Source organism: Ursus americanus, chromosome 7 (genome assembly GCF_024610735.1).
Source record: "Ursus americanus isolate L20-20 chromosome 7, mUrsAme1.1.p, whole genome shotgun sequence".
Lineage (NCBI taxonomy): Eukaryota > Metazoa > Chordata > Mammalia > Carnivora > Ursidae > Ursus > Ursus americanus.
The window spans coordinates 50,763,082-50,776,062 of record NC_142133.1 but is presented as its reverse complement, the minus strand read 5'-3'; the positions used below and the strand labels follow the sequence as shown (position 1 = coordinate 50,776,062).

Below are 12,981 nucleotides of genomic sequence, written 5' to 3'. Positions count from 1 at the left end.
CCTGTACATCCTTCAAGGGTCAGCATACTTTCACTTAATTAATACCCCAAAACACAAATACAAAGATAAGTCAAAACTTCAAATAAACTCAAACGAACTGCAGAGATACTTAACAACACATAGGTAACTGAATTGTCAGTGAATTTTCTTCAAGTTCAGTTTTATTCCCAAAGAGAATGATCATAAAAAGACTTACTACGGAAGCATTAGGTGCAGACAAATAAGTCATAAAATCTTTTGCAAATTTATGCTGGAAAAGCAAAAGAAAAAAATCTGAGGTTAAAAGAAGCATATCAACACTTTGTTAAAAAAGAGAACAGAGTAAACTAAGATACTTCTTACCAAACAGTTAAACGCTGATAAGTTTTCTGAGCCAGCAAATCGAAAACCCAGAGACAAACAAGCTCCTGCAATTATGTAGACATGTGCTTGCCTGAAAACAGATGACAAGAAATTTAATCCTACCATTGTTTTGCTTTAAAAATTCATTATTACTATATTCTGGGGATAAAAATAATAAATATTCCTGTTCTTGAAACTAGTTTATATTCTTCTGGGAATGCTCAACTGTGCCTCTGCTCCATCAGCAGGTTTCTTCAGTAGAAGGACCATGCAGCCCTTACTGATGAAGTGTGCACCTTGACTGCATGTTTCACACACAGCAAAGAAAGTAATTTTTAAAAATAACAGCCAATTTTTTTAAATGAAAAGGATAAAAGAGGAATATGTATAAGTTAAATCTCTGATACTGTTTTTTGAGGGCAAGAGCTCTACACTTCAGAGACCTAAACAAAGAAAAAATCAACTCTGTGAGCCTCGATAAATAATGGTTAGAAACACGGGGAATTCAGAATTACTGAAATCAAGGACTGTACTTCTCCCACATAGTATATTTCTATTTATTTATGCAAGATACTACGATAGTTCATTTGATTTACATATTTTCTGACTTACGACAAAGTTTCCAAATTCAAATCCTCTGAGCAAGGCAATTCAATTTCACTGAGAGAGATACTATTTTCTCTTATAATCTGTCAAGAGAGAAAGCAAGAATACCTGGACATTAATATTTAAGTTACAAATATTAAATGATTTGAAAAATAACATACTGCTTTTGGGGTGCCTGGGTGGCCCAGTTGGTTAACCATCCGACTCTTGATTTTGGCTCAGGTCATAATCTCAGGGTTGTGATATCAAGCCCCACATAGGGCTCTGTGCTGTGCATGAAGCCTGCTTCAGATTCTCTCTCCCTCTCCCTCTGCCCCTCCCCTCAGGGTCCCTTACCAAAAAAAAAAAAAAGAAAAGAAAAGAAAAGAAAGAAAAAACATACTGCTTTTCATGGTCATAATTATATAAAATAAGCCATTTCATTCAAAGACATATATTTTAATCACATCAAATGCAATCCAACTTCAAATCTAAGACAGACCCAACAATAACTGAATAGGACTGTATGCATATGAAGTGGATGACTGAAGTGTATTCTGAGTCAACAACAGGGTGACAGTATTTCGCACCAGTGAACTGAAATGCAAAGATGACTGTAGAATAGGGCTGGAGCAAAGATATGGGAAAGCAGTGGGGAAAGGGAAAAAAGCAACTGGAAAGAACTCTAACCAGAGACATATACTTCTTATTCATGAGCTATTTCTACCCTTACGCCTACTAGAGTAAGGTTAGTCACTAGATTAATTACCCACGCTAAACTAAACCATCAATGTGTTTATCTGTAACTACTATTTAGAAACACATCCCTTTCCTTATAGTGTAAGCAGTAAAAACTTTCTCAAATTTAAATTTGATTTAAATTACCCAATTAAATCATTTAATTAACTTCAAATTAAATTTTAAAAATTATTCTTATAATTTTTTAGAAGACTCTTTAGGAGAGTAACATTTCAGGATGCAGTCTATAATAAACCAATAAATATTCTAAACTCGCTTATGATACAATCTTCTTATGTACTGAATACCACCAAATTAAAAAACTTGAAATACCTTTTCTCTTTGATAATCTCAATAAGGTAAGCAATTATGCTGGCTGTGTAATATAGGCTGATAACTATTTCCATCTTTCTTCCTTCCTCTCCAGACTTTATTTTTAATTTTGAATGTTATTTACTCAGAAATTGAGTGGCAAGGGGCACTTGGGTGGCGCAGTCGTTAAGCGTCTGCCTTTGGCTCAGGGCGTGATCCCAGCATTCTGGGATCGAGCCCCACATCAGGCTCCTCCGCTAAGAGCCTGCTTCTTCCTCTCCCACTCCCCCTGCTTGTGTTCCCTCTTTCGCTAGCTGTCTCTGTCAAATAAATAAATAAAATCTTTAAAAAAAAAAAAAAAAGAAAGAAATTGAGTGGCATTCTGAAAAACTGATATAACTCCAAAGTGACTAATTTATATATACACAGATAACCTAATTATAACATTTATATAAAGTGTTTATTATAACATCATAGAGGAATGGAACAGTTCTATTTTGACAGCAGGCATTTATAAGCTCCTTTTGTCTTCAAAACTGGAGCTTAAGGCCTAGGTTCAGCAGGGCCCACACTAGCTCTGACCGTGAGCAATTTTCTTGACTGCTCCGTGTCTCATCTGTAAAATGAGCACAATAAGTGCCTACCTTCTAGGTTCCTGTGAGAATGAGAAGACTCAACGGACTCAAAGCTCTTAAAATTAATGCCTGCTACATAGTAAGTCTTAGTGTTAGCTGCTATCATCAGCATTACCATTAATTTGTGCAGTACTATAACACTATACTTGATCATAAACAATTAAAAAGCATCAAGTACTTGGGTTGAGGGGAACTCTCTTGGGTCCCCTCCCTCCTCGGGAGCTTTATACTATCACTTTGCTGTTGCTTAATAAATCTTGCTTTGCTACCCACCAAAAAAAAGAAAAAAAGAACTTAGGTTGTAAATAATTGGGGGAGGAGAGGGAGAACCCCTCCTCAATCTGGTCCTTGCCATCTTTCCTACGGTCTCCTGAAGTTTAAAAAAAACTCAAAAATATAAGGAGTAATCAAAGGGAGAAATATAATCCTTTAAGGGCAAGGTGAGGTATAAAAGAAATGAACAAGAAAATACCACCAAACTCCTCTGTCTTGTACAGGGTACAATGCAAAACTCTTCAGATCTGAAGTCCTAATAGCTAGTTTCAGTTTTACCCCACCTCTTAATTGCTGGGTGACTCTGGACCACTCCGCCTTTTTTCAATTAAGAGCACACTGTAACAGTGTAACAGTAGCTCTTGCTACTAAGCGCTAGTTGCTAGGAAGGAAAGATGGAAAAGACACAGCAGCTGACTTTGAGGAGTTCACGGTCTTATGGATGCAGACATACTGATAATAAACAAAAATAGCATTGTTCCCACCATTCACTGAGGGCAGTACTAGAACAAGTCACAGTACAGCACTGCCTAAAAGCAAAACAAGGTTGTATAGTAAAGCTTGTAATGAAGGACAAAGTGCTATGAAGACCCTAGTTGTTGTTATGTTAGATGTGCCTTAAGTCCAAACAAACAGAAAAGCAGTTTACAAAGTGACCTTTTAATACCTCTTTTGACACTAGGTTGTACCCTACAAGGGGCCCTGCTACAGAATCAATTAAATGAGTGAAAACTAGAAGAAAAGTGAAGAGTGACAAGAAGTATCAATGAACAGAGAACTATGAACTTGTTATATGTATTTGGGGATCCCTGATTTAAACAAGGCCAAATTTTAAAATGTTCAATCTGAAGTAAAAGAAATGTCAGAAAGATAACTATATTTAAAGTCCAAGGGCCACATTTCCACAAAAGCTAAAGACAACTCTGGCATGGATTTTCACTTTCTGTTCTGGAATACAATTATTTGTGTACATGTTTATTAACTTCGTAAACTAAACTTAGTAAATTTACTACCGTTTCTTGAGGACAGTCCACGTGTCGGATGCATGTTAAATATAGCCTAGAGTTCAGCATTTACAGAGGTCATTTACAGATCAACAAATATGTACTGAATGAAGGAATGGGGGGGAAAAGCATAATTTTATCCTACAATATAGATTTTAAAGGGCCCTTTCAGAAAGAACTGACATCTCTGACATCCGAATGTGCTAAGAGTTAAAATTCTGGTGACAAATGGCTGAGTCAATTAAAACAACTCGTCCTCACCTGTTTCACATTAATGGTTAACAAACTGGAAAAATCAAATAAAAATAAATCTAGGACTTCAGGTAATGGATGAATAAACTATCAGACTGACTCTCCTGCAGATAACAAGTATAAACTCTGGGCAAAATATAAAAATCAACTCTCATGGCAGGAGTCAGCAAACTTTTCCTTAAAGGGCCGAAGAGTAAACATTTCTGGGTTTTAGACTATATAGTTTCTAAAGCAACTCCTGATTTCTGCTGTTATAACACAAAACCACCTTACAATAAGTAAATGAATGACACGGCCGTGTTCTGATAAAACTTTATTTATAAAAACAGGTGGGCATCATTCCCCAATCCCTAACCTAAAGGCACTAGAGATCAAAAAAAAGCAAGCTGTTTCTAGAGAGGTGACACCTGAAAGATAGGAAAACCACTGGGTAAGTTTCTTTTCATGGCTTCTGGCCTGAGGGCAGGTCCTAGTCTGTGCCATAACGGACAGCTTACTTAGGATAAAAATGTCAAAAACAATTTTTTAGGGTACTTGGTACATTTAATTTTTAATATTACAATTTCTCGGGATCTGTGGCCAAAAGGGAAGACTGTGGTCTCTGGCTGGCACATAATCTTAAACTCAAAGTTCCCATGTTTTCAAGAGATACTATAATTAACAGTATCAGCTTTATTAAAAAAAAAAAAAAGTATTTTACAGGGTTTTGTAAAATCCCACAAAAAAATCATAATTTATGCTATTAAAGAATTAACAATGTTTACTATATATACTCACTTGAGGAACGTTGCTATCAACCCACTTGGAATTCGGTAAAATATCATCCCACAGAATCAGGCATCGAGCAAGTGTCTTAAAAATGTAACAGAGATAAAATCAATCAGAGCACACAAAGTTCATAGATTTTACAACAATGATCATATTAAATAATGTAAAAATCAGTTCCCAACTGATGGCAACTCTGAAAAATACGGTACATAATATCAACCTAAGCTAAACTCATTAAAATAAACTGAAGATGTAGATTTTAACACAAAAAAAAAAACCTAAAATTGAGTTAACTGCTACCAAAGTTTAAAGGACTTTTAAAAACTTGCTTCATGAAAGAAAAATCACAAAGAAAAGAATCTTAGCACGGTCTATATAACTTAAAAGCTTTCATATACAAGTTTAAACATTAAAGAATAAAGGGAAAAATGTAGGCAATTATGTCAAGTAGTTACTGTCATTAATTATACCCTTAATAGTAATGCTACATCCTTAATAATGAAAGAATGTAAAATAAAGCAGCCCTGGGCCACTTACTGCTTGCTGAATAATGTAATGTAAGAAAGCTGAAATGTCAACTCCTCGTATTATATAGCAACATGGTTACGTTTCCTGGCATTCCTACAAATTACATTTGGGAAATTTCAAAAGAATACTACCAATTACATCTAGATGATGGATTAATAGTAAAAGGCTCCCTTGTGGAAACATTTATATTCACAAGCTAAACTTGAAAAACACAGACTCCTCATGTTAGCAGAAATAAAAAATGACAAAGTACCATACCCTAAGCAAGAGAAATTCCGGTTTCACAAAGTCCAGCAAATACATGGTGTCAGGAGCACGAAGCCAATCTGCAATAGATCTGTTGGTGGAGGGTATTAGTAGGCATTATTGCTCAACTAGAGAACAAAATAATCAGGAATCCCAAGACAGGTTTCAAAACACTTTTCCCCACTCCATCCACTACCCTATTTGCTTTTCATAGTACTTTATACCCTCTAATACAGTATTTGTTATGTATGAATGGCTGTCCTACAACGACATGTGCTTTATAGGAACAGATATTTTTAGTTTTGTTTTGTTCACTGAAATATCTCCATTACCAAGAAAGCACTAACATACATATTCATCAAAATAGATGAATAAATACCTATTTTTAACTATTTTGTTAATTTTGCATATATTCACTTTTCACAAAACTGAAAAAAATCTTGAATCTTAGAATATTTTTTAGCTTAGAAGACTTAAAATTTAAAACTGGTTTAATGTCTCCTACCCAACATACTCTTGTATGTAAAATGTAAAAGAATGAATGCCAAAAGTCTACTTTCAAGTATCCAGCACTCATTATTGGGAGTTGGGAAGGAAGATGGTGTGATTATTAGGGAAGTTCTTGAACTAAGCAGAAATCGTTTTTATAAATGGTAACCAAGAATAGAATAATGCTAAGTGATTCTGGCTTAACCAGTCCTCAAATAACATGCACAATTAATGAAAAGGAATTTGGGCATTTTTTGATTGTCAGTGACATCAACTATAAAATAAAAATTGGCTATTGTCAAATATTAATACAGCAAAATACACTGTTTCTAGATAAAAATCTGTATAACTTGTAGTACTGGAGAGAATCAAAATCAGGTTAATCCAGTACAAGGAAAATAAACACATTAAAATAATTTAGTTTTACTACTGAGGTCAGAAAGGAAGTCACACTATCATGGCAAAGGGTGAAGCGGGGGGATGTGATACCTGTTATTGGTTTTTAAGTAGATCATAGCCAAAGCTAGAGTGGCACCTGGACAAGTTACATCCACATTTATAGTATCTCCTTCCTATCAAAAAAAAAAAAAAAAAATGTTTATGTAAAAGAGTTCTGAATTATTATAAGTTCTTCTGAATACTAGCCTATGCTTAAAATTAACAGATTTACAAATGTTGGTAAGAAAATAACTATTTTCAGGGGCGCCTGGGTAGCGCAGTCGTTAAGCGTCTGCCTTCGGCTCAGGGCGTGATCCTGGCGTTCCGGGATCAAGTCCCACATCGGGCTCCTCGGCTGGGAGCCTGCTTCTTCCTCTCCCTCTCCCCTGCTGTGTTCCCTCTCTCACTGGCTGTCTCTATCTCTGTTAAATAAATAAATAAAATCTTTAAAAAAAAAAAAAAAAAGAAAAGAACTATTTTCAAATTAACTTCTTAGCTTCCAGAATTTTGATCTGTTGCTTTATTTTGGACTTACTTTGATTTGATAACTTGGAGATTTATGCTTCTCCCTGTGCATTCCTGCTTGAAAGCGCCTATGACCTCCAACCATGTACTGATAAAGCTGCTCAGGCACATTGAGATCAGACATACCTATCAAATTACTGCCATGCTGGAAAATGAAATAACAAACATATGAAAGGAAATCTTATGGAGTAAGATTCATAACACATACCCATGACAAATACAAGAATGAACTAACTTCAGACAAGATATGTTGGGTTTTTTATATTTTTAATTAAAATAACTATTATCCATAACTTAATATTCAAACAAGCTCTTAATTATTCACATTAAGAATTACAATGCTTAGGGGTGCCTGGGTGGCTCAATAGGTTGAGCATCTGACTCTTGATTTTGGCTCAGGTCACGATCTCTGGGTTGTGAGATCAAGCCCCATGTTGGGCTCTGTGCTCAGCAGGGAGTCTGTTGGAGATTCTCTCTCTCCTTCTACCTCTGTCCCTCCCCCTGAGCGTGCTAGCACGCACGTTTTCTCTCCCTCTAAAATAAGAAATAAATAAATCTTAAAAAAAAAAAAAAAGAATTACAATACTTATATGTTCAGTTAATACTTTCATTTCACAAAACTAAAGCTTCAAAATACAGTTAATTATACTAACAATAAAAGAAAATATTAGGTATGTAAATGAAACTTGACCTATGAACATCTGAGTCCTTTCACTATTGTACCTATGAACTATTTCAGCAACAATACCTATAATAATAAACTTATTGAACACTTACTCTGTTTCAGGTACTATTCAGTGTGTTTAAAACACGGACTAACTTACTTAATATGACAATTCTACCAAACAGCTACTATTTTACACATGAGGAAAGTGAGGCACACACAAATTGCAAGGTTACAAAGCTAGTAACTGGCAGGGCTGGATATAAACAATCCATGGAGTTGCTTAACCACTAGACAATACTGTAGTTAAAGGACATGACTCACTGGTCAGAACCAAATCAAAGTCCCAATTCCTAGTATGCTGCTTTTCCACTATAGCATCTGCTTCTTTAGTTCATGTGTCAAATGTGAAGAATCAAAAACCTAACACAGTGACCTTTCTTTATACAATTTAGTTTCAGTATAACATTGTACTGGTGGTTCTTAAGGAACCTACCTTCCAGGTGACACAGTCATTTGATTATTTCTGATAATTCTACACTACGTCTCATGGATGTGGTTAAAGATGGAACAAAATGATATCGCATTCTGTCACAAAGCAAATACTACAGCGACAACATTCTGAGATCCCAGTGAATGTCAGGATGCCAAAAGAAGGTCACAGTTTATCTCTAGCAACTACTGTAGACACTTATAGCTCCCCACCATACACAGTTTTCTTTTTTCTCTCTGAGGGGGCTATCACTTCATCTTAAGTCTTAAATTTTTTGAGATAGTTCATTCCTTAGGTTCATTCATGAACATTTACATCTAAGCCAGGGGGATAAAAACCTTACAGCCCCACTCTTCACTACAAATTCTCTCCATTTTCAAATGTAGCACTTTGAAAAATATCCAGAAAGAAAAAACAGCTGAGAATCAGGTTAAGTCACAGTAAGGCAGAGTGATATTCAGAGTTAAGTGTCAAGATCATTTGTCTCAACATGCAGATGTCATAACTGAGGCATCTGAAGGCACAGGGAAAGCTTACCCCCAAACAAACCATGCCCAGGGCCAAGCCAGCAGCTAAAGAGTAAGACTCCCTGTCAGTGCAGTATTCCATTTCAGGACCAGGAGGCCGTCCTGTAAAATAGAAAATAACACAGTTCAAGCTGGCCTCCTGGCCTCTTAAAATTCTATCATAAGTTTTAGAATTAGCTTTCTAGTAAGCTGCATAAGAATCATTGATTCAATAAAACCCCACTTAGAAAGATATGACATTATCACAAATGGTATCCACAACTGCTGGTTTACTACAAAATAAAGCCCAAAATTGTTCTGTTAATGTACCAATTTGAAAGCAGTGACTTTTAGACACTATGAAACCTTAGATTTTATTAAGAAAAAAAAAAATTATCAAGAAGTAGAAAAATTTTTTAAAGGAAGGGCACTCAAAAATGTTTTAATTTTTAATCTCTTGCATTTTGTTTTTGTTTTAGTATTTCCAATCCACTGTTCAAATACTAATAACGGACAGGAAGGACTCTCAGTTTTTAAGCTAAATATTGTTTTCAGACACTTAACTCATACTTTTAAAAAGCACCCCCTGATTCTAATTCTACCTTTCAGGGAAGCAAAATGTATTATACATGAAGACCCCTATGTCCAAAACAAATTTCACACTCCTGGGATTTTACCTACAGGGAAAATGTAATTTAAAAAAAAAAAAAAAGAAGTAACCAATATTACACAAAAGTAATGCTTATATATAATAGCAAAGAATGAGAAACAAACCAAAAAGTCCTGAAAATTAGAAAACACACGATTTTCATAACACCAATTCGATGAGATATTATACAATGTGAAATTAATTTTTAAAAACATTTACGACAATGATATATGGAAAGGGCAATATAAAAATAGTATATACATTCCGACTGTAATTATGTAAAAGAGCGTACTGCATGCGAATCTAGAGGAAATCCTCTATATACAACATGAAAGAGGTGTGCTATGATTCACCTCGCAGATGAACGAGCTTTAAAAGCCAATCTTGAGTATCTTCTGAATAAATGTTTCTCAGACCAACTTATGCTATTCCATATTTTGGTAACAGAAAAATTTCAGTTTTGTGAGTAATTTATTTCATCATTGTAGTAGATTAAATTGTTGGTGTCAATTTTTCACTGCCCTATACTGCTAGTATATATTCATCCATACTCTTGACAGAGCCTTATGGTGGACTTGAACACGTGACTAGCTTTGGCCTGGGATCTTAGCTGGCAGTGTATAAGCAAAGGCCTGAAATGTGCTTCCATTATTTGGTTCTCCCTCTTGACCTTATGTTATCACCATAAAACAAGCACACCCTCTAGCCTGGGCCCCAGAATAAGTCATCTGGAGCAAGAGCCAGAGCAGCACACCCACAGATCTACAGCCTGAAGCGGAGATGCCGGGCCAATTTTGTGGTTATTTGTTAGGTAGCATTACTGTGGCAATGGCTAACTAACAGAACCATTCCAGAGAAAAAAAAAAACCTTCAACAATATATCCTGAAATATACGTAGAAAAGATCCTGAATAGGATAGAACAAGACATGGAACTATGTATCTAAATTAGTGAACATACTAATAATGCCAATAGCATTTCCATTTGTCAGAAAAAGATAATACATAAGACACAAAAGGTTTAGACTCAATTAAAAACAGAGAAAATGCATTTCATTACCAACATACCTACCAGCACATAAAGGAAGAAAAGCAAGAGTCAATCGCTTCCATTCTCTTGAAAGTACTGTTGTCTAACAGAATGAACACTGTTTCTAGGGACCAAAGTAATCAAATTTGCATTTCAAGTGCAGATCACTGCTAGATATTGCCTAGTAAAGACAAAGCAGGATAAACAGCACTCTCACTTGTGATTAAGACCACAGGTTACCTCATTAAATAGGATCTCTGGAGCTCAACAACAGGCTGGCCAAATAAACATGCAGATTAATAACCTGCACACTAATATCAGCCTTGGAAAATATTACTTACACTATTTTTTTAATTAGCATCAGAACATTCCAACAAAAGCTACTATTTTTCCTTAATTTTTATAATTTTACTATCATTTTTAACTTTGGTTCCTCTGGAGAGGGCAGTGTATGCTTATGAAGAAGACACATACCAATTTCAGCCAACAGGACTTCGGCGGTATGCCTGTGAGCTGTCCCTTGATATACGAGGCCAATGCCAACCACTGCAGCCACTTGGACATTGTGAGGAACATCAAGCTCTGTGGACGTTGGGGGTAAGAGGGCAGGAATGTGAATGCTAAGAAGCCGAGTAATTGACATATCCATGGTGCCTAGTTTAGCAGCAGAAACACCAAGGAGCAGTCCGATGCTTGTCATTTCATGACCCTAAGGTAGAAAGTAACATGAAATGTAAGTCAACACCAAAACAAATGTGCAGTCTTAAATAAAGTACTGCCTGCCAGTACTTTCAGTAAGTGCTTTTATTGACAGGCACAGTGAGAAACACCAAGAATACAACAGCAAACCAAATAGAGCTCTTACTCTCACGATGCTAGCGCCCTAAGGGGAAAAAGTGTTGAAGTAAAAATATACAAATAAATATATTATTAAAAAGCAGTATATTGAAGAAGTACAAAGTAATATGAAGTAGTATTTTTTCTAAAAGCCTAATTTCGATTAGGAGGAGCTGAAGAATTATTAGGAATCTCTAAAGAAGTAAAACTTACAATAGGACCTGAAGGATCAATACAAACTAACGAGGAAAAGTGGTAGAAAGGGAGGCACTCAGCTTTAGAAAGTAAGAGAAAATGAGGTCAAGTGAGAGAACAACAAGTAAATGGTTCTGATGTGATCCAGAAGTAAACCTTCAGAGTAATGGTCAAGTGACCACAGAGTGCCAAGACAGTTCAATGGGAACCAAATAGTCTTTTCAGAAAATGGTGCTGTGTTAATTGTAGACCACATGCAAAAGAATAAAGCTGGACTGCTTCCTTGTATCATTCACAAAAATTAACTCTTAGTGGACCATAGAACTAAACATAAGAGCTAAAATTATAAAACTCCTGGAAGAAAACATAGGTGTAAATGGGTTAGGACCATGGGTTAGGCAATGGCATATGACACCAAAGCAGAGCAATTAGAGAAAAAAACAGACGAACTGGACATTAAAATTAAAAACTTTTGTGCTTCAAAGATACCATCAGAAAGTGAAAGACAACCCAAAGAATGGGAGAAATTTTTGCAAATCATTTATCTGTTAAGGGACTTAGTATCCAGAATACATAAAAAATACAATTCAGTAAGATAACCCAATTTTAAAATAAACAAAGGATGTGAATACACATTTCTCCAAAGAAGACTTACAAATGGCCTATAAGCACATGAAAGATGCTCAACATCATTATCCATACGGGAAATGCAAACCAAAACAATGATATATTACTTCACATCTACTAGGATGACTATAATTAAAAAGACAAATGTTGGCAAGAATGTGGAGAAACTAGAATTCTTATGTATTGCTGGTGGGATTATAAAAAGGTTACAGCCACTCTAGAAACAGTTTGGTAGTTCCTCAGAAATTTAAACAAAGAGTTACCATATGACCCAGCAATTCTACTCCTAGGAATATACCCAAGAGAAATGAGAACATACGTCCACACAAAAACATGTACATGTTGATAACATTATTCGTAACAGTTAAAAAGTAGAAATAACCCAACTATCCACCAACTGATGAATGGATAAACACAGCCTCTCCACACAATGGAATATCTATTCAGCAATAAAAAGGCACGAAGTGCTGATACATGATACAACATGAACAAACCGTGAAAACATTACAAGAGAAAGAAGCCAGTCATAAAAGACCACCTACTGTAGGATTCCATTTATATGAAAGGCCCAGAATCAGCAAATCCGGAGACAGAAAGTAGACCCGTGGTAGCCAGGGGCTAGAAGGAAAGGGAATTGAGGGTGACCGCTGCTGCTACTGCTATGAGGGTCCTTTATGGACTGATGAAAATGTTCTAAAAGTAACAGCAGGAATGGATGCACAACTCTTTGTGAACATACTAAAAACCACTGCATTGTATAGTTTAAGTGGGTGAACTTTTACAGCATATAAGTGGAAGAATTTATGCCATGAGACAAGGCAAGAAACAACAATTGTTGGAGAGGATG

At 35.7% G+C, this 12,981-nt stretch overlaps 1 protein-coding gene across 6 annotated transcripts in view; it reads right to left on the bottom strand.

Annotated features, from left to right (window-relative positions):
• The window catches only part of ANAPC1 (anaphase promoting complex subunit 1), a 94,314-nt gene that overhangs the window by 27,288 nt on the left and 54,045 nt on the right, over window positions 1-12,981 (bottom strand). For all 6 annotated transcript variants that reach the window (XM_045808939.2, XM_045808938.2, XM_045808941.2 and 3 more), the window contains 9 exons: window positions 10,950-11,184; window positions 8,830-8,921; window positions 7,146-7,280; window positions 6,662-6,744; window positions 5,696-5,774; window positions 4,919-4,993; window positions 955-1,031; window positions 343-433; window positions 197-250 (listed from right to left, as the gene is read on the bottom strand). In XM_045808939.2, the coding sequence (XP_045664895.2) occupies window positions 197-250; window positions 343-433; window positions 955-1,031; window positions 4,919-4,993; window positions 5,696-5,774; window positions 6,662-6,744; window positions 7,146-7,280; window positions 8,830-8,921; window positions 10,950-11,184 (921 nt within the window). The remainder of the gene's footprint in view (window positions 1-196; window positions 251-342; window positions 434-954; window positions 1,032-4,918; window positions 4,994-5,695; window positions 5,775-6,661; window positions 6,745-7,145; window positions 7,281-8,829; window positions 8,922-10,949; window positions 11,185-12,981) is intronic.